Here is a 20181-nt window from a genome sequence, read left to right as displayed (position 1 = left end):
ACAGACACTCGGGTGCGCAGCCGCACTGGCACTGTACGAGTACAGAGAGCGAGTGAGTGTCTGCGTGTGTGTGTCTGCGTGTGAGTGTGATGTCTGCGTGTGAGTGTGAGATTGACGGCGAAGTTTATGAGTGTGTGTGTGGTGTGCGTGTGCGTGTGCGTGTGCGTGTGCGTGTGCGTGTTTGTGTCGGGTTCAGTCAGCAAGCAGGCAGGAGAGGCGAGACTGATGAGGCGCCGTGGCGGGCGTGGCGGGCGGATGACGGATGACGGATGACGGACGGCGGATGGCGGGGGGTTTCGACAGGTTTGTTGGGTAATTGGAGGGGTTAGGCCCAGAGGATTAGAGAGAAGAGGCGTGCTCAGCAGCCGACAGAAGCATGTCAATCCGACGTGCCAGCTGCGACGACAGATTGAGGCATTGCAAGTCGTCTATTGAGATCACGTCGGTCCCGCCAACAGAGACCAATTCTGCTCGAGGTGGGAAGGAGAGACGGAGAGGCAAGGACGGAGAAAAGGAGGAGGGAAGAAGGTTTGGCGGCGTTGGACGAGGGCCGCGGGAAAGAGACGGGACACAGGCAACATGGCACAGTGCAGGCGGACAGTGTGCGTTGGCACCTTCCATCCCGGACGGCGATGCTCCTGCGTCCTGAGAACAGACAGGTACAGACAGGCCCAAAGCGACCAAGGCGACCCAGACCCAGACAGGCTGCTGCTAGGTTGCCAGGCAGGGCCTTCCTCTGCAGCCTGGTGGCGCCAGCATGACATGACGGCCGACATGACTGCTGGGGCGCCGCGCCGACGACCAAGGTGCAAAGTGCTACTCGGCACGGTTGGCGGGCACTTGAGTACTTGGGTAATACGAGAAGGAGATACCAGAAACATCAGGCCGGGCGACCATGACCAGGCCGGGCAGGCAGTGGAGTCGAGAGGATGGTAGAGGGTAGAGGGTAGAGGGTAGCGGGTAGCGGGTAGCGGGTAGCGGGTAGAGGGTAGAGGGCACGACAGGCACAAGTACGCCATGTCCGGCGGACTTCCTCAGGCCTGGTGCTAACGACGTGGTATCGTGCCTTGTCGACCAGACGGCTCCAGCTCGAGAACCCAGGCCCTGGCCCCGTCCACTCCGTACCGAGAGAGCTGTGAGCGCAGGCGAGCAGGACGCACTTGAGCCGTTCCGAAAGTAGTGAGCCCCGACTCGGTTGGGGGGACGCCATGGACCACGGCCATGATGGACGTACAATACAACTCTAGAGCAGGGCCACGAATGAGACTTCTTGCTCAATTGCTGGTTCTTTGCTATCTGTGCCGTGCCCGGAAGGGCATCGACAAGGGGGTGCGCTGGGCCGATGCATGAGCCAAACCCAGTCGAGCAGTAGCATCGTGCTGGCTCGAATTCGACGATACTACCAAGGTAGCCAGCCTCTCCTGTGAGCTCGGAGGGAGCAATCTTACAATACTTCCTACCGGCAGGCGCAGGCAGAGTCTGGTAAATGCGGCAGGTCTAGACTTTCGGTTTTGATACGGCCTCGGCAAGGAGGCCCCGGAAAAGTGCACACTGCATGGCATATCAAATTGTGCAGACGGGTGAAGCCATGGGGCCAACGGACGCGACACATGCCGATGAAACGTCTGGTCGAACTCACACGACAAGATCGGGTCACCAGACCACAGCTCCGTGCCTCCGACATGGACCGCAAGATCGCAGCGTCTGGGATCCCATCGTCAGGGGACTGGGGGACCGAGGGACTGACCACGTGCACCGTGCCTTGAACGGGCTGCCCTCTGCCCAAGACTGAACGGGTTTCGTTTTGCTTGCGCTCGATGCTGTCGAGCTTGCTTGGCACAGACTCTAGAGGTCGCAATACCTACCTCGAGTCGGCAGCGACCGACTCCCTACCGAGCCAGGTAGGCAACCCAGGGATCAGACACAGGCAACAGCAACAGCCGCCAAGCCATGCATGATGAAGCATCGTCTGTCACCGTCCACAACGAGAGGTGCGGCAGGGCCATGGTGTCATTGGGGACGTGTTTCACAAGAAAAAGCCGGTCCGGCCGTACCTGATACCAGGCGGCGACGACAACGACGATGACACTCGAACATGCGGCAGTGAATTGTCCGGTACACACACAACACATGTCGTCCATATGTTCCCACATCCCACATCGTGTGTGCTTCGGTAGTTCACACCTGGGATCAAGCTTGGGGCGCCAGTGCCGTCCAACATAAGTACGTCAAGCAGGTAGATTCGACGCTGCGCGCGAGTAGCAACAAGCGCGGGCTGGCGTCGTTGTCAACGGAGATCCCAAAAACTACCCAAGCCAAGTTTCTTGGCACTGATGGCTACGGAGCCTTGGCGACGCAAATGGCAATAAAGTGCGTTTCGAGATGAAATAACTCGCGCCATTCCACCGTTACCACAGTCCCCGGTGCCGTCGGGTGGGTGGGCCAATCCCTTCCACCGTTTCCCAGTTCCGTTGGGAGCCAGCCGCGCCGCCATCGTCGAAATCATGCCAAATGATCCGGGTGGCCGGCTGTTGAAAATGGCGGCGCCACGGCCGTGTGGTGGCCTGGCTACTGCTCCGTACAAAGTCGCCGACTCACAGCGCTGAAGAATGGGATGAGTGCAGGTCTTGTGGTCTCGCCCTGCATGGCCCATGGCGACGCCGTGCCCATTGATGCCTGTGATATGTGATGAATATGCCAGTGCTGCGATTTTGACTCAAGGCCAGTCAAACCCAGACATGAGGCACCTCGAGTACTGTGAACCTGCTTAAGTACTCAAGTACTCAAGTACTCAGATACCAAGGTACGAGGCTTTGATCAAGTTACTTACTTCGTGGCAAGAGGAATGAATGGTCAGGTCTGGCAGGTCGCTGAGCAATGGTCGGGTCCGCTGCATTCTCCCTTGCTACAATGTTTCAACCAGACATTTTGCCATACTGGAGTACCTCTTAAGTACGTGTTGTGCCGAGCTTTCCTGCGTCCTCGGGTCTGGTACTTACTTAGTACTGAAGCAGTTGGTCATCTTAAGTAAGTTAAGTACCTAGATACTTGGTTAAAGTACTTGCTTCAGTACTTGGGCCGTTGTTTCGTGCGCAACCGGCTGTCTCCTACATCGGCCAAAGGGGAACTTGGCAGCAGAGGCCAAGCCCCAATATGCCGGTGGTCACTGGTAGCCTGTAGTACTTGGGCACTTAAGTATTCAGTACCTAGGCACCGAACGTAAGTACTTACTAATAAGCCCGCTAAGTACCTACCTAAAGTACCTAGGTAAGTACTTAGAACTTCAGTGGGCACCCTCTTGGAACCTGGGCACGTCGCGATGACAAGCCAGGGTCCTATCAAGATGCGACTGTTATTCAGTAATTCAGTTTCTTGCTCTATTCAGAGAATCTTTCTGATTATTTGTTGACCGTGTTGACCAGTTGGCAAGCTTAATCAAGCACTCGTTCTCTGCAACTGCTTGAGCTACCAAGGAATTGGCTTCAACGCTATTCGGCGTATTGCGCTATTCCCACACTCGTAGGGCCACAGCAGGAGGGCACCGAACACGGGTGCGCGAGGCTACCGTGGATCATCTCCCGTCATGAAAGTGGTCCGGGCATTGTTAATTTGATCGGTCTCTGACACGATTCCCAGATAATTGGTTACTCGGTACGCGAGTCTGATGGTTTCAACTTGACGCTGCCCGGTGCGGAATTCGAGAGTCAAACCATTGGAAATGCCCGCCTGTCTACGGAGTACAGATTTCTCCCGACCAGAGCATCCATCTCCGGGATCATGTCGGAGCCAACTTGCCCGCAAATATTATTGACTAGAATACGAGTAAGACAAGACAATGCTCACTGTGAGCTGCTGGTGCTTCTGCACTGGACGACGCGGACAGTCGTCTCCCAGCGGCCAGGAGGCGGCAAATGACTGATACACGGTACGTCAGGAAGATGTGAATCAAGCTGAGGCTGGTGCGAGGATGTGATTTTCCAGAACAGCGGGAGACTTTATTGAGACACCCACTTGCACGTATCAGCATTCGTACTCCCGGCTCCGCGCAACTGGTGTAGCATTGGGCGCCAGGTTCTGTGGTGTCGTGGCTGTCGTGGCTGTCGCGGCTCGAGGGAGGTTGACTTTTTGTGAGATTTTTTATCTTCTTTTCAAAAGTAGCCAAGGGCCCTTGCTACTGCCCTCAACTAATACGGCCGTTTGGGAGACTTTTGGTCGGCTCATTACGTTGCATGCTCCCGTGGTTGGGGAAGTAAAGGAACGCGCATGGGATGGATGTCGTGTCTTGCTCACTTTAGCCACCAGGAAGTCTCCTAAATGCTGGGGTAGGAAGCTTAAAGGTGGTTGGGGTTGCCTCGTGTATCCGAGGCTCAACTTTGCGCATCTGAGACACCTTTCGCGACTTGGATGGAGTCCGTGGCGGCGTTTGATACAGATTCGTCGTGTGTAGGGAGCTGAAGCTGATGATGGTTAGGTGCCTACCTACTTACGTAATTCAGCATGAACCAGACGGCAGTTGCGATCGAGAATGCCCAAATACCTAGGTACTCAAGGTAGTTGTAAATTACAACAGTACTTAAGGTAGTCATCATGTTTCTCCAAGTAGCCCGAGAACACCAAGCCAAGTCATGAGCGGCGCTGAGACCAGTTGACAGATTTGGTAGTCGATCGATTGTCGAGCTGCGACTACTCTACACTGCACACGCAGGGAGGGATCGAGGCCCTGCCGCCCGCTGATTGCTTCACCCCGCATCAGACCTTCACTCATTCGGCGTTGGCGTCTGCGACCAGACTGGCCAAGAGGTTGGTCACAGAGTGAGTGCGTGCTCGTGCCAACTCAACCCGTGGACACACTCATTCGTTCCATGGAGCATTTGAGCCGACGCGGGACCCTGTCCGGCCGCTTCTCTGCGCTGCAGCCGTTTTCTGCTCTTCTCAGAGACCCCCCTGCGCGTCCGTACGATGCACCAAGGGATGTCGATGTCATCCGCATGACCTGCGCCGATGTCGACCCGTGTCGCCATGGCCCATGCGCCAGTTTTTCTTAGCTTTGCGGATGGCGAGGTAGTCGGTTGCCAAGTACTCCGTAATAAGGCGAAGCATTGTCCATTCGCTGACACCATATTCGTCGGGCCAATTGCAAAAGACTGCTCTGCAGACTCGGTCAGCCCTCAGTGAGCCCATGACTGGCAGTAATCAATATTGCCAGGGCGATGGTGAGCAAGTCTCGAGCAACAAAGTATTAACCTAACCTATCACCTGGGTCCTTGGGTGCTTGCGCAGTGTACAGACCCAGCCTTGCGTCGTCAGAGCGAGAAGGTTGGTTGGGTCAGCAGCCAATTTCAATATGTAGATCGCTCCACATCTACTACTAGCTTCATGGAAACGCCAGAGCTGCATATTGAACGAGACACACAAAATATGTGCATCAAACTCCTGGCCGCTCACGCTTGCATGGGAACAACATCAATGGGCCGTGGTATGCTCGCATGTCACCGGTTGTCTGGGAAGGAGAGACCTTATCGTGGCTTAGTCTTGTACTCCATAATAAATGGTCAGAGTTCTGAATGGGAAGGCGCCAACCTCGAAGCTGACCCAGGCGCAGCGCACAATTCACTCTACATTGTGGAGATTTTGTTTAGGCCGAGATGCTGTCGTCCTCCAAGCCACTGAGCCGGGTTGATTCGTCAACACCAGCCAACATCGACAAGGAACCACCAAGCTCCGGATGCTTATTTATTAGTCCAGCGCATTGTCCAGGGCAGGGCAGGCTTTATCGAGAAGGCCGTTCGTGTCATTAGCCGCCGGCCCCCCGCGCGTTCGGAAGAAGCGTTGGCGCGTGGTGCACTCGTGCGCTTTGCTCCTAAGTCACTTTGCTCCCTGCAGGCGTTAGTGACGGCCGGCTTTTTAACTCTAGGCTCTAGGCGAAGAAGAGTGGACACAAGCCCGTTTTCGTCAGATCCAATGTTCACCTATCCGGTGCCACAACGAGGTCACGACGTGGCTCACCGCCAGAGCCTGATAGCGGGTCGACAGGAGAACAAAGAGACGAGGGGAGCACGAGGCGGGAAGATGCAAAGTGCGGCCCAGAAAGAATAAAGGACACCTGGTCCGTTACTCGCTGCTATGGAGAGGCAAAAGGAGTCACAGAAATGGCGCCATGGAACTCAGCGCCAAGGTCAAGAATAACCCTGGCAAGCGCAGCATGGGACAAGGCACAACGTGATGATCATTGATGACTGACGGTCCAATGGTTGTAGTGTTGGATGTCGCCGCCAGCTCATGCACCTCCAAGCTCTATCGCAGAGTGGTACTGCATCCAGGATATCGACTTGTGATGCCGCATGCGGAGCACACACACACAAGTTTGGCGTCGTGGCGTGGCATTCGGTTGCCCCGTCGAGGTGTTTCCAACGACCAGGGAAACGACATCATCGTCGCCGTCACGGCCAACGTGTTGTTTCAAAATTAACCCGAGCATGGCAAGGAAGTAAAGACATGTCCGGCCGTGCTTTCACTCTTCGATTGTTTGGCTCAGCCAGGCATTAGATCAGCGAGCAACCAGGTGGTCTACTCCCCAGCGGCCGGATCTGTCCAAGGAGCAGTTTCATCCCCATATCGCCGCCCTTGGTGGCCAAGTTCACCACTATTCATAGTGAATCAGTATGGTTCCGACGACATGGGCCTGTGAGTGGCAGCAGGTGATGATGCATCATCGACAGGCATTCCCATGCCCGGTGCCAGATATCCTGTTTTAGAAAAACTGCTATTCAGAAAGATTTCGAGCCTCAGACGCAGTGTGAAACAGGCTAAGAATAACGTTGCGGAATCGAAGCACTAGTTCAGCGAACATGTCGGGCAAGTTCTGTCGATAAGAGGTGCCTGATCAGGTACAACGAGAGTATGGTCGCTCAACGTGGCTCGAGCCTGAAACTCCGTATACACAGCACTAGCCTATTGGACCCGGCAAAGCGTCATAATTCACAAACTTGTTCAGCTTTGCTTTCTTCGTCACCGTGGTATTACAGGTCCATCCGCCGAAGGCTGTCCTTTCCTGCCACAACATGATGCTGAACAAGCGCATGGGACCTTTTCAAAATTCCCACAGCTCTGCCACCCGGATCCCACCATTGCACGCCCACTGGCCCACAATCCTGGCTTGAACCGGCTCGTTCCAGACTCGCAGCCAACTTCTTTATCCGATGGAAGGGTAAATAATTGGGCTCGTATTGTCAATACTATGGTCGAGTCGCACTTTCCCGGGTTTGCGACGGGCGAAATGGCGAAAAAGCCGCCAGCTGCTCCGAAGATTGTGGAGACGCAGAGGTTGAATAGCCGGTTATATACATTGTTGCATCGCCAGCAAATCATCCATCCTGTCCAGCAGCGTTGAACAGAAAGGTATCATGACCTGGCTCTCTGTACCTTTGTGCACGGACGCACGGCTGAACAATACGAGCGAGGCAGCGCGGTGCAACCAGGCGACTTCTTGACACTTGGATAGCACCACGAGGGCTTATTGGCGAGGAACAAGTCAACAGCGAATCTTTCCAAACCCTCTCGGTTCCAAGAAAATATCTCCTCGAGCCCTCTCCCGGGTTTGCGAAATCTATCTTCAATATCAATCAGCCGTTTCCGGAACCACAAGGATGGCTGTCATCCTTCATGCATCTGGACACTAGATAACTTTGGCGTCACTCTTATTTGTCCGCTAAGCCCAAGATGCATGGCCACTGCTTGATTAATGCAGACAAGATTGGACAAGCCTGCAGGCCCAATATGCACCACGGGCGAGGAAGCAATCTCCAGAAGTATGCGGCATCTGCCAACCTTGTTGAGGCATCGCCATTCTGCTCCGTGGTACCAAGTCAAAGTCCTCGAGTGTAGCCTGGGGCTGGCTGCCAACTTCTCACCATTGCTAGCCATGAGACAAATGCCGGTGAGCTCGCTCTTCGCATGTTCATGTACGGTAAAAACGACCCACAGGGCGTCTGTCTGACCCGTCTTGCAATCGGCATAACCGTTTCTGAGTACACCATTATCCTATCCTCACGATACTCAGCCTGGAGGTTTCTAGTTCAGGAACGTCCGGCGAACAGACGCTTCGGTTTCTAACAGGCGCTCAAGGATTCCGCACAGATTATACTCAAGTACTCCGTACTCCATGGAATACTCCGCTAGAACCCACGTTCCATAGCGCGAATGTCGGCCCATTTGTTGCGGCCCCAGCTTGCACTCATCCCCCGGGCGCCCACAATGGCGTTCGGGCCCCCATGTCTTCCCCAGATTTTTAGTACAACGCGCATATCACAGCCAAGAAATTGGAGGTCTGCTACCCCGGAAAGTGTGAGGCATGGATGCTTCCTGGTCGACGCCTGCATGAGCTAGACTCTAGGGCAGGAACTTGTCTGGTAAAGATGCCTACGGAAAACGAGTGGTACTCTCGCCAGGAAGGAGGAGACGGATGGTTGGAGAAACTTGTAATTCGCTCACGCTCAGGGGCGCAACTGGCCTGCTCCTCGGGGGAGCATATGCCCGAGCATTTCACCGCCTCCTTTTGCACGCCGACATCGTCAACCGCAACCGGTCTCCTATCTTAGGCCATGATGAGGGTCCTTTCTGGGAGCCCATCACTATCTAGGCGACTTCTGCCCGATGGCGGTCAAGGCTGAATAAAACAAGACTAGTGACACCTGGGTGTTTCGACTTGACTTCATCAGAATCCACCAGCCAAGAGCAAGATGCAAAGCATTGCACAAATTTTGTCATCCACAGGCGGATTCATATCATCAAAGCGTAATGGTGGTACTTGGACGGCAGAGCCTCGAAAGGTACCCAGGTACTTTGGACCACCATTGCAAACCAAGGACATTGCGAGTACAGCGCCACTATTGATATCCGGCCAATTGTTCCCTGTGTCTTGCAGCAACTATACCCTACATGAAGCCAGTGTATCTCCAGAACGGGGTATAGAAAGGAAGGAGTAAGAAGACGGAGCACGGAGCCGCAAATTCACTAGCGGATGACGCACGATAGATACGATCTTACACGAAACGAGGTACTCTCGGCTCCATCATCACAGGCCCATTCAATGGGTTATATCACTCATTACTCCAGGCCCACCCACACTCTCAGTTTCGTGGATCCAAGCCAAGGACCAATCGATCGAGGACCGGTTCTGGGGTCTGCATTAGCAAGGAGTAGGGCAGGACAACGGCATTTCGGTTCCAGCCTCATCCAATCTGCAAACCGCTCCGATACACGGGCTGGTAACTATATCGAGAATATAAAACTGTCAATGCAGAATCATATGAGGAAGTCTACAGAAAGATGAACGGAATGAGCTTTGATTCAGCCGTACAAAGTCTATGCTAGCCTTCAACGGGCCCCTGTGGCTTTTGCATCCCGCGGTATGTGGTTCCTTCGACGCCGCTCTGCGCTTCGGGAACGACTGCCTGGTTTAACAATTCGGAGATCCGAGGCTGGGTGATCATTCGACAAGGTTGCCACGGGCGAGTAGGGCCTTTTTGAAACCCAATACCCGGGGAGACATATCGGGCAGTTTGGAGAATGCAGTGTTCAAGGAGAATCCCTACCTTCCAGTTGCTGTTGGCCGAGCCGAGTAACAATGATGAAATGCATATCGTTGATGACAGTTTCGAAAGCTTGGATCACCATTTCCGTATGAGCATCATTGCAGGCTATTGGCGCCAATATGACATTACTAAAGAACATCAAACCTCACACTTGCGACCTGGATTTGAATATGATCTCGTAAATGACGATGGCAACCCATTGCCCACCCCGGATTTCGGAGTCATATTTTGCGGCCAGACTGATCCAGCGGTGAGATACCATGGCAGCGTACTGGATTTTATAGCTGGGGGATACAAGACCTTCGCAGTCTGAATTCCTGACGCAGTTGCTGCTACAAGTTTCTGAAAGTCTCGGCATGTGCAATGGATGTAAATGCGTACGATGAGACCGGCGAAAGCCCTCCGTGGCCTCCGTCCCCATGCGTGTCTTCTGAAACCGCTGTCCAAGTGGGATTCAGGACAAGGCCGCGTCTGTATCTCTCGCGTGAAGGAATCCTCGCTGCTTACGAAGCTAGAAGTCCTTGATATGACTGCCGCGCCTCATGCCATTGTACATGTTAGGAGCGACAAGTGCCAAGGTCCAAAGACGAGAGTCGACCTCGATTCCGTCGGACCCAATGGACGTAAAGTTGCTCATGAATGAACACGGGAGACGGGTCCAAGGATGGAAGCTGCATGCTGTCGTTACCATCGCACTACTGCAGGAATACATGTCTGGCTGGCCACCCGGCGTGACACCATCGGCCGGCTTAGCAAGAGACGCGTCTCTTGTTGCAGAGTGAGCTGAGAGGGCCATCTGTCTGCTTCGGGGTGCGCCTGCTTGTCCCGTCGTTTGGTGCCAGTAGGCTAACTTGACAATGATCAATGATGGCTGTAATGTCCTGCTCCAAAAAGGCGTGGGTGACGATGTCGTGGGATCCTTCCTGCGTCACGGTTGACTTAACATTGTAGTTGATCAAATGTGAAGCTTCGAGTATTGACGTTAGACCCGTGTTCTGCCGGCTTTGCTCCCAGGTTGGTTATGTTTCCCCGACTTGGCTTCTCTTTGTCCTTCTCACCACTCATGCTGTCCCTTGTGCGGTGAGGCAAGGGCTTTCCGAAAGGGTCGAGTTTTCTTCTTTTTCTCTTTTCAAATACGATTTTTTGTTAGATGTCCTTGCTGGGCAGTTTTCTCCCTCCTTCTCTTGGAAACCCTTTATGCTTATGTGTTTTTATCCTCTTCTTCTATAGTGGGCGTGCCGTGCGAATGGTGTGCTCTCCTTTGTATTGTCAGTCAGTGCGAACAAACACGCCCGCGGAGAGAACTCTTCCAATGTCCAAAGCAAAGTGGAAGAAACAACAAAACAGGAAATGAGAACGCCATTTGCTGCAACTGACTCTTTGAAGGGCACTCTTGAGCCATGCTTGCAGGCGGTTTCACTAAGCGCCGGCCACCGCGGCCGTGTTCCGTTGCATTCAAAGCCGTAGCCTTTCAACGTGCGGTATTCACCAGTCAATTTCCTCCTCATGCCAGAGCAGAAAAGGATCTCGTCCAATACATGTCCTGCTTGGCTTTTGGCCACGGCGGCATTTCGAACACAGAGGCCGGCCGTCCCAGGTCCGCCGATTCGTCGCAGGCCGGCTCTTTCACCTTGACCTGGCCCTTTATATTCCTCCCCAGACCCGTCGCCGTCAGAAAAGAGGCCTCTCCCAAGCGTGCATTATACACAAACAACAGGCACAAGTCTTTCCCGGCGGCCAGAGACTGTCAGACAACTCGACGCGGCAAAAATCACGAGCAGCCCTGCGATGAAGTCGGGATTCTTTGCATTCGCCCTCTCGCTCCTCGCGGCGCCGGTGCTGTCGGTCGCCGTGAGAGTCGTCAGGCAGCTCGCCATCCCACACGACGAGCCGCAGTGGGCGATGACGGACAAGTTCACCTCGGCCATCCTCGAAAGCACCAACCTGTACCGCCAACAGCACAACGCCCCGGATCTCACGTGGAATGAGACCCTCGCGTCCTTTGCAACCGGCCACCTCGAACGGAGCGACTGCGAGTTCAAACACTCAGGCGGTCCGTATGGCGAGAATCTTGCCCTGGGGTTTCCGAATGTCACTGCGAGCGTGGAGGCCTGGGGCAACGAGAGGGACAAGTTTGACTGGGAAAACTTCCGGTTCCAGTTTGAGACGGGACACTTCACACAGTTGGTGTGGAAGACGACCACTTCAGTTGGGTGCGACAGACGGGTGTGCGCCAAGTCCGGGTGGTATCTCGCGTGCGAGTATTGGCCCAGGGGGAATGTCCAGGGGCAGTATCGCGGCGAAGTCGAAACGAGAGTACCTACACCGGACGGCAAATAGAAGCGGAGTAATCTTGCATGTCGTGTTTCTGGGTGCTTGTGCCGTATTCATATTATTTGCAGAAGGTTGCGGTTTCAACTCGGCGAGGCATCAGGTTGCTCGTCTGTGCTGTTCTCACGGCGATGCCCAGATATCGTGTTTTTGTCTGCCGCGTTTTCTGTTAGGTCGCCTTTACTCAATGCGAAGCCACGTGGCCGTTGTTCATATGATGCGGCGTCTTCTTCAATACTTGCCACTGAGAACCCCAAGGCAAATGTCTGTAAGCTTCATAAGCCAGTAGTACCTGTTGGTCTTGCCAAGTCGCTCTCCCATCGACCAACTCAAAGTCAAAGTTTCTCATCCGCAGAGGAGTCAAATTAGCCATCTCCATTGGGGAGGCACATCTCCATAGGCAAGTGCACAATTTCCAAGGCCAAACTACAAACAATTCGCAGACTGCCGAGGCCAACTCAACTGCCGACATCGATTGTGCCTACTTACTGGCGAGTACTAATACGTACTCCTTGACGGCCCTCGCGATGGGGCCATGGTGACCAGTCTCGACTTCTCGATCCATCACAGTACCCTTGGGTTGAGACATGTATGGCCAGATGCAAGCGATATGCTGGACAATGAGAGTCAGGGTCAGGGTCAAGACTCGAGTCAAGCAAGAGTCGAGGGCACCCAAGCGTAAAGATCAATGCAGGCCATCGGCCCACGGATCCCTGCATGATGACATGCGACGCGTTCCAGGGGTACCAATGAAAGGGCCACGTCTGAAGCAAATTGGAAAAAGGTCGCGGCAGCAAGCGCTCGGTTGTAGCAGGTCAGCAAAGTTGTTTGAAATCGGAGAGGAGCGCCTTCGCGATGGCCATTCGCACTGTAGGGACCCGTTAGCGTGTGTCAGACATGCTCCGTGATATCCGGCCTCTGTCGACACTGTGCTCGCTGTCCGCCGGGTCCTCCTCAAACCTCAAACACTCGCAGTCTCGTCTTGTCTTCGTCGCCGCTGCAGACTTCTTCGTCCCACCTTGTGGAAACCGATCCTTTCTCTCGCCGTGTCGTCACCAATTCGTTCCGCTCCACCGAATAATGGCGTCGCCGCAGAAGGAGCCATCCCGGTCTACTTGCGGCTGCCTTTCCAACCTTGGTCGCGCACAATGTTTTCATTGTGCCCTTGCTCCAACTATCGAGCGCTCAATAAGTAGCATCAGGGAATCGTATGAGGGCCTCACAAGAGCCGGACCGAACACGCCATCTTCATTTCATTCCTGTCTTGCCCCTCATGGTCCCGACTTGAAGCGCCGTATTAACCGTCGGGGGGGCTCGTTTCATTGGAAACACCATCCTGGACAAGAAAAGAGGTGACTTTTAACCTGACGCAGGGCCCGAATCTGTGATACTCTAGATCCACCTGGCCCCAAGACTGGCGTCCTGGTGCGCCGGTGTTCCAAACAGATCATAGCCATACTGCTATGTATGGCCTCTTGGCATTGGGTCTTCCGAGAGCAAGCAGCCTTCGACCTTTTGATCTACGAACTGCTTCAGGGGCCAACTGTTTCTTTTGGAAATCATCAACTGCCTACCGATAACCTGGAGCATTCCGGCGGACCGTATCTGGAGCCGACGTCTTCAGCCGAATAGCGTCGAATCGGTACCAGGCTCACGCCTGTGCGGCTGACAGGGCAATGGCAACAAGACTGTTGCACCTGGCCAACTCCTTGTTGTTGGTGCTCCTGTTGGCCGTGGAGGTATCGGGCCGATTTCGCTTGACACTGGCGGACTTTGAATCAATTCCCTCGTCGTCGCTAGAGTTGAGATGCGTCGTCGCATGCAACAAACCCATGCGAGGTTGCTCCATGGAAGACTTTGCCCGAGGCAACACTTGCTCCCCCGACTGCCGACAAGGAATCATGGCAGTACAGGAGAAAATCCAGGCCTCGTGTGATTCGGTCAACACGAGCTCAGATTCGCTGTTGGGCCAGGCAAAACGTGCCAGGCTGGTAGTTGCCCTGTGCGGGAAGAGGCAGCTACTCTTGCCGACACGCACAAGCACCTCGATGACCTTCCCGCCGCCAGGAACCTCTTCCAGAAGAACCTCGGATACGCCATCGTCAACTTGCTCTAGTGACACTACCGTGTCGAAAGTTGCGTTGACCGTCTCTGCCAAGCGGCGCCCAACTACGACCTCAACTACGAACTCAACTGGTGCCTCTCTGACGACATCAACGACGACCTCAACTGGTGCCTCTCTGACGACATCAACGACGACCTCAACTGGCGCCTCTCTGACGACATCAACGACGACCTCAGCCACGGCCTCGAATAAGGTTTCGAACACGACTCCAACCGCAACCTCAAACACGACTTCGACAAGCAGCGGCATTGGCCACGCGTCAACGCCAAGTCGTGACGCATCCTCGATGGACGCGACATCAAGGACAAAAGAGGGCAGCAAACAAGGACAAGTGTCTACCACGTCTAGATCTACGAGCTCATCAAGCAACGAGCCTGCCCCTCGACGAACACAGCAACCTGAGGGTGGTGGGAGTCCTTTTGATTTTGTGCCCGGGATTGCCAAGCACAACTCTGTCGATTCGACCTCGAAGATGCTTGCGGTCGTGTATTTTGCCGTTGCAGTGTACGTGAATTGGTAAAGTCGGTGACGAAAGCCATGTATTATGGAGGATGCTTTAACTGTGGGGAAGACGGTATTATAACATGTATCTACGACGCTGGATACCCCTCTGCGCAGATTGCTTGGGTGGACGCGTGTTTACAGATGCCTAGCCCAGTCGGGACTGGGTATGAGGCGGAGATGATGTATAAACCCTGTTGAATCTGTAGCGACATCGGCCGGCGCAGAGCGGGCGCGCCATGTGTGAATATGCTGCTGCTGCCTCTGGGGAAATGGGCGGGCGGCTGCTAGGCTTTTTGCGTGTTTGAAAACACACGGTTGGGTCCCGATTCGTGCCGCCACGCACTCTGGCCAGCTTTGCGTGGGGGAGGGACGCCTACGGAGTACTCTGCAGTAGCGTGTCCGTCCTGACTCGTGAGGGAGAGACAGCAGGCCTTGGGCACGTGGAACAGAGAGCAAGGGAGGTCCAGGGACCCACGGTCGTGGACTGATTGGCTACCCGCTCGGTGTCCAATCTTGCAGATGTCAGATGGGGGAACTGCGGGCACAAATTGCCGCCCACCGGCGGTTTTCTCTGTTTTCTCTTTCCGACAGTCAGTCAGGCTCAAGTGTCACGAGGTGAAGGATACACGGCATCGCTCCGCCACCGACCTGTCCATCGTGGGGGAGCGAGGAACGAGGATCGAGGACCGAGGACCGGGCTCCCCCTCGGCGGGAACTGACGGGCGACATTGGTATCCGGGCACGTTGGCGTCTTTTCAGGCTTCCAGGAGTGGCCGTCAAAAAGGCAAGTTGAGCATAAATATCGTGCTCCCAGCCAAATAAATGACCAGCGCCGGTTGGCTGAACACCTCGACGGCCGCAACCAAGCATCAGCCGCGGCGCCGGTGTCGTTGTCGTGACGCCACAGGCCATCAGGGCGCCCCCAAAGAGACAGCGTCCGAGGAACATTCGAGAGCCGAGACGACACAGCGGGCGCGGCCGCAAGCACCGCCCGGGAATTGTTCGTGTCGATGCCCCGCGATGTTGAACCGTCTGGAAGTGACACTCGTCGTCGCGCTCCGTCTTGCTCCTCTCTGCGGCAAGGAGCCATCCCACGCCGCCACGTCCCCACTCGTTGGTCCCCAAGTCGTGTCGCCATGCATCAAAGAGCATCTCTTTCGCCTCTCACAGAGTCGCGGTCAGTGGGTCAGCGCCAAACAGCACCATGTCCGTCTCTGGCGTTGGCCAAGCTCCGGGCTCTTGTTTCTGCCCTCTCCGATTCGTGCTGTCCAGTTTCCATCCCGGATCTGATGGATCCAAAAGTCTTGGCCGTGCCATTTTCTTGCAAGCACCGACCTCCCGGTTGTCAAGGTTCATGCGTGTATTTACTCGTCGCCATCGCCAGCGGATAGGTCGAATCTTTTGTCCTTCTCGTCTCCTTCACTTGTTCTCTTCCAGCCTCAACCTCAACCCTCTCTCCCATCCCCCATCGGCGGCTTAGCTCAGACGGGTGCACCGAAGCCGCGGCGGCCCTGGCGTCACGTCGCAACGAGCCGCACCAGCGAGCGAGACACGATTCCGATTCTCCGGACTGAGTGAGACCCACCCCGCTGGTTTCTCGACCTTTGTTTTTGTTTCTCTTTCCGTGGCTGGGGCTTGTGTGGTCCGTCGGCAGTCCCGTCCCCCGGCTTCGCCTGCCCGTTTAATTTTAGCCTGCAAAGTGACGACAAACTTCTACTGCATCGAGTCTGCAGCCGAGCACCTGCCGCATTGCGTCTGTCTCAATCCCGCGATACCCGTCCGTGCCAACCCTTGCGTTGCCGTTCTCAATTCGTCGTCTTTCAATCCGCGCACAGCGTCGCTTGCGTCGCCATCTGGAACCTGCGTGGACCATTCTAGTCGACAAGGATTGTACGCTGTTTTCCTGTTTCTCCTCGACCCAACGCCATCTGCATGTATCCCGCCGTCGTCCTCTCCGGCTCGAGATCAGTTGGCCGGTGCCGAGTCAACAATCCCTCACGGCCGGCTCTGCCGAGAAGGCAACGGCAAAACTCTTTGCACTCCACGCCAGGCCCTTGGACGTAACTTGAGCCCTCGAGTTCGGGGGTTTGCAGCCGAACAAGACTCGAGAGCGTCGAGCCGAAAACACCGCCAACTTGGCTCCTCATTGGTCTCGCGAACCGCCAGCCCAGCACAATGGCTTGGGATCAACTGGACATCACCAAGCCGCACTTGGTGTACATCATTCTCGGCGGCTTTACCTCGCTGTTCATGCTCTGCTCTTCCTTCATCAAAGAGCGCATGTACATTGGCGAAGCCACCGTTGCTACACTGTGCGGCGTTATATTCGGACCTCATGTTGCCAACCTTATCGACCCCAATTCTTGGGGTAACACCGACATCGTCACCGTCGAGTTCTCTCGCATTGTCCTCGTCGTCCAGTGCTTCGCCGTCGGTGTCGAATTGCCCAAATTTTACATGGAGAAGCACTGGAAATCCGTCATCTTTCTCCTAGTCCCAGTCATGACCGTGGGCTGGCTTCTCACCAGCCTGTTTGTTTGGTGGATGGTTCCCGCTCTGAGCTGGCTTGACTCTCTCGTTGTCGCGGCATGCGTCACGGCCACTGACCCCGTTCTAGCCTCATCCGTTGTTGGCAAGGGCAAATTCGCGAAACGAGTCCCGAAGCATCTGCGAGATCTCCTGTCTGCTGAGTCCGGGTGCAACGACGGCATGGCATTCCCCTTCATTTACCTGTCTCTCTATCTCATTCAGTACAACAGAGACGCCGGAGAAGTCAGCTTTCACTTCGTCGTCTACGTCGTTCTATACGAGTGCATCTTCGGCGCTGTTTATGGCTTCCTTATCGGCTACATCGCTCGTCACGGCATCAAGTTCGCCGAATCCCGCGATTTGATCGACCGTGAAAGCTTTCTCGTCTTCTATTTTGTCGTCGCCCTATTCTGCGCCGGCTCAGGCAGCATTCTCGGTGTGGACGATCTCTTGGTTGGCTTCGCGGCCGGTGTCGGCTTTTCCAACGATGGATGGTTTGGCGAAAAGACGGAGGAGTCCCATGTGTCCAACGTTATTGACTTGCTACTCAATTTGACCTATTTTGTCTACTTCGGCACCATTATTCCTTGGGAACAATACAACGACGGTGCGTTCGGTCTGGTGGCGTGGCGTCTCGTTGTCATTGCCATCTTCGTACTCCTGTTCCGTCGCTTGCCCATCATGATGGCACTCAAACCATTTATTCCCGACGTCAAAAACTGGCGAGAGGCACTCTTTGCAGGACATTTTGGTCCCATAGGTGTCGGTGCAATCTTCATCGCGATTCTCGCACGGGCAGAATTGGAGCATGAGGAGCCGGTGCCTTTGGGACAATTACCTCCGCCGGATTCGCCCCATTTTTCTCTCATTTACCTTGTATGGCCCATTGTGACGTTTCTTGTCATATCGTCTATTCTCATCCACGGGTCGTCAATAGCCGTCTTCACCCTTGGAAAACGCATCAACACCTTGACGCTAACCATGTCATACACTGCGGCCCCGGAAGACGGCCCTTCATGGATGAACAGGCTGCCCAGAATATCATCTCAGTCTCGATCCATGGCCAAGACCATGTCGGAGACGTCGCTTGATGATCTTAAAGATCCGGACTTCCCGCCTGGCACTCTCGCTCCACCAACAGGATTCTTGCGTCGACAGAGAGACGAGGAGGGACACAGTCGTTCGGGGAGTCGTGCTTCCTCGCTTGTGTCCAGGAAACGAAAACACAAAAAGTGGGATGACGGAATTGGACCTGGAGGACCGATCAGCCAGTCGGCCATTTTTCCCAACAGACCTATGCAAACTGAGGCATCAGAGAAGGAGTCTTCCTCGCCAACGCAAGAAACGACCGACTCCACGATTATCGCTGACGAATCACGCACAGAGAAACACGGTGAAACAGATGACCATGCCGAAAGTCGCCGTGATCACTCCCCTCAAGTTAATGTGTACAACGAGGGCAGGCATCTTGTGTTTGAAAACGAAGATGGCGAAGTTCTCGACGTGCAGTCCAGTTCGCAAGAGGAAAAAGAGCAAGATCCCCAGACGAAGAAAGAAGGCCAACCTGTCGGTCTTCAACCGGAGGGCGAATCGTCGCCCAGCTGGCGACGTGGAGGTTGGCGTCGTAAGATGAACGAATATTACACGTCGGAAATGGCGAAGCGCAAGGACAAGGGCAAGAGCGAACGTCAACATGAACCAGCCCGTGCCTACCAATTCGGAAACACGGTAAGTCACATGCGTCGAATGCGTGCTTCTTGTCTCTCTTTCTCTTTTTTTTTCCCCCTTGCCCTTCTGCGGCTACTGACATTGTCATGTTAGATCATCGTTGAAGACGAAGACGGCGAAGTCGTCAAGACATACGAATTGCCCTCGTCCAAGCCTGACGGCCAGGAGAGCGATCTGATTGGTGCGAGCCTCAAGTATCTCGGGCTGGGTGCTCGCGCCCGCCAAAGCGAAAAGAATACTGTGGCAGCGGCGGAAGAGGGCAAGGCTGGCGTCGAATCATCAGGCAAGCCGCAGTCCAAGTCTGGCTGGGCTGGCTTCGGTCAACGCGGTGACGGGGGAAAGCGCAAGAGCGTCGCCCAGCAGCAGGATGACGACGACGATAAGAAAATTAGATTCACCATTGGCGGTGTCGGTAGGCGCATGACCAAGGAGGACTTTATTCGAGAAGTCCAGAAGCTGGACACGGGCACTCGCAACGAAGTTGTCGACCACTCTACTGCTTCAAACGCCCTCAAATCTATTGCCAGGCAAGACGCGACTGTGAAACCCGCAGTTGCTCGGCCACACCGTCCGGTCCCGGCAATTCGGGAACACGACAGTGAGAGTGGCAGCGGCGGCAGCAGCAGCAGCAACGGGGAAAGCAGTCGGCTTGCAGAAAAACGCTCGGTATCCGCCTCGCCGACTCGAAAGCAGCCTCTGGTCGCTGAGCCCCCTCGCGGTCGACGGGGCCATGTGTCGGAGGAAAAAGGCGAGACTGGTGTTGAGCGCAGACGCCGGCTGGCAGCCCTCGCCAGCCAGGTTGAAGACGACGACAAAGAAAATGACGACACTGGCGAAACGCCAGCGGAAAGACGCCGACGCCAAGCGGCGTTGGGAATGGGCGGTCCTGCGGCCCAAGAAGACAGCGACTCTGAGGACGAGGGAACGGAGAGAGTTCCTCCCGCGAGGAGGGGCATTCGATTTGCAGAGCCTCAGAGAAAGGGCTCATAGGTCGTTGTTTCCAACTGGGTATGAGATTTGTTCTCATTTTCTTTTCCATCCCGCGAGCATTATTTCTGCCGTCCGTGTTCCACGATCTAGTCACATGATGCGGCGATGAGAGTGCCAATCAATCATGAGCATGGTTCGGCACACGTGAGGCAGGCACACGCATTGCATGGCGAATTATACGAGGCATGTAACTAATGAATGGGCGGTGCATTTACTTGCGAGGTCAAATTGAGGCATCATTCTACAGCGTCATGCAATTCGTTTGAGACCCCAGGTGACTTGGACCCGACTTGGACTCGAGGCTGACGTTGACGTTCCTGCTCGATCCTGCCGTGAATTGATTCCTTGTTTCGTCCCTGGCCTACGAAAACTTTGCTAGTG

The 20181-nt window shown here is 54.9% G+C and overlaps 3 protein-coding genes across 3 annotated transcripts; 2 read left to right on the top strand and 1 right to left on the bottom strand.

Moving 5' to 3' along the window:
- Positions 1 to 11381: 11381 nt before the first annotated feature.
- On the top strand, positions 11382 to 11933 carry MAM_00200 (Allergen V5/Tpx-1-related protein; the record flags this gene model as incomplete). The annotated part of the gene is made up of 1 exon (XM_040818999.1): positions 11382 to 11933. One exon carries the CDS (start codon positions 11382 to 11384, stop codon positions 11931 to 11933), a length of 552 nt encoding a protein of 183 aa, XP_040682264.1.
- A 1642-nt stretch (positions 11934 to 13575) lies between these two features.
- MAM_00199 (uncharacterized protein) lies at positions 13576 to 14298 on the bottom strand (the record flags this gene model as incomplete). Its single annotated transcript, XM_040818998.1, has 1 exon — positions 13576 to 14298. The coding sequence occupies one exon, from the start codon at positions 14296 to 14298 to the stop codon at positions 13576 to 13578; it is 723 nt and encodes a 240-aa protein (XP_040682263.1).
- Positions 14299 to 16728: 2430 nt separating this feature from the next.
- MAM_00198 (Alkali metal cation/H+ antiporter Nha1) lies at positions 16729 to 19800 on the top strand (the record flags this gene model as incomplete). The annotated part of the gene is made up of 2 exons (XM_040818997.1): positions 16729 to 18810; positions 18904 to 19800. 2 exons carry the CDS (start codon positions 16729 to 16731, stop codon positions 19798 to 19800), a joined length of 2979 nt encoding a protein of 992 aa, XP_040682262.1.
- Between the last annotated feature and the right edge of the window lie 381 nt (positions 19801 to 20181).

This window comes from Metarhizium album (genome assembly GCF_000804445.1).
Source record: "Metarhizium album ARSEF 1941 chromosome Unknown scaffold_1, whole genome shotgun sequence".
Classification (NCBI taxonomy): Eukaryota; Fungi; Ascomycota; class Sordariomycetes; order Hypocreales; family Clavicipitaceae; genus Metarhizium; species Metarhizium album.
The sequence above is the reverse complement of the archived record's forward strand: the minus strand, read 5'-3'. Positions and strand labels throughout refer to the sequence as shown.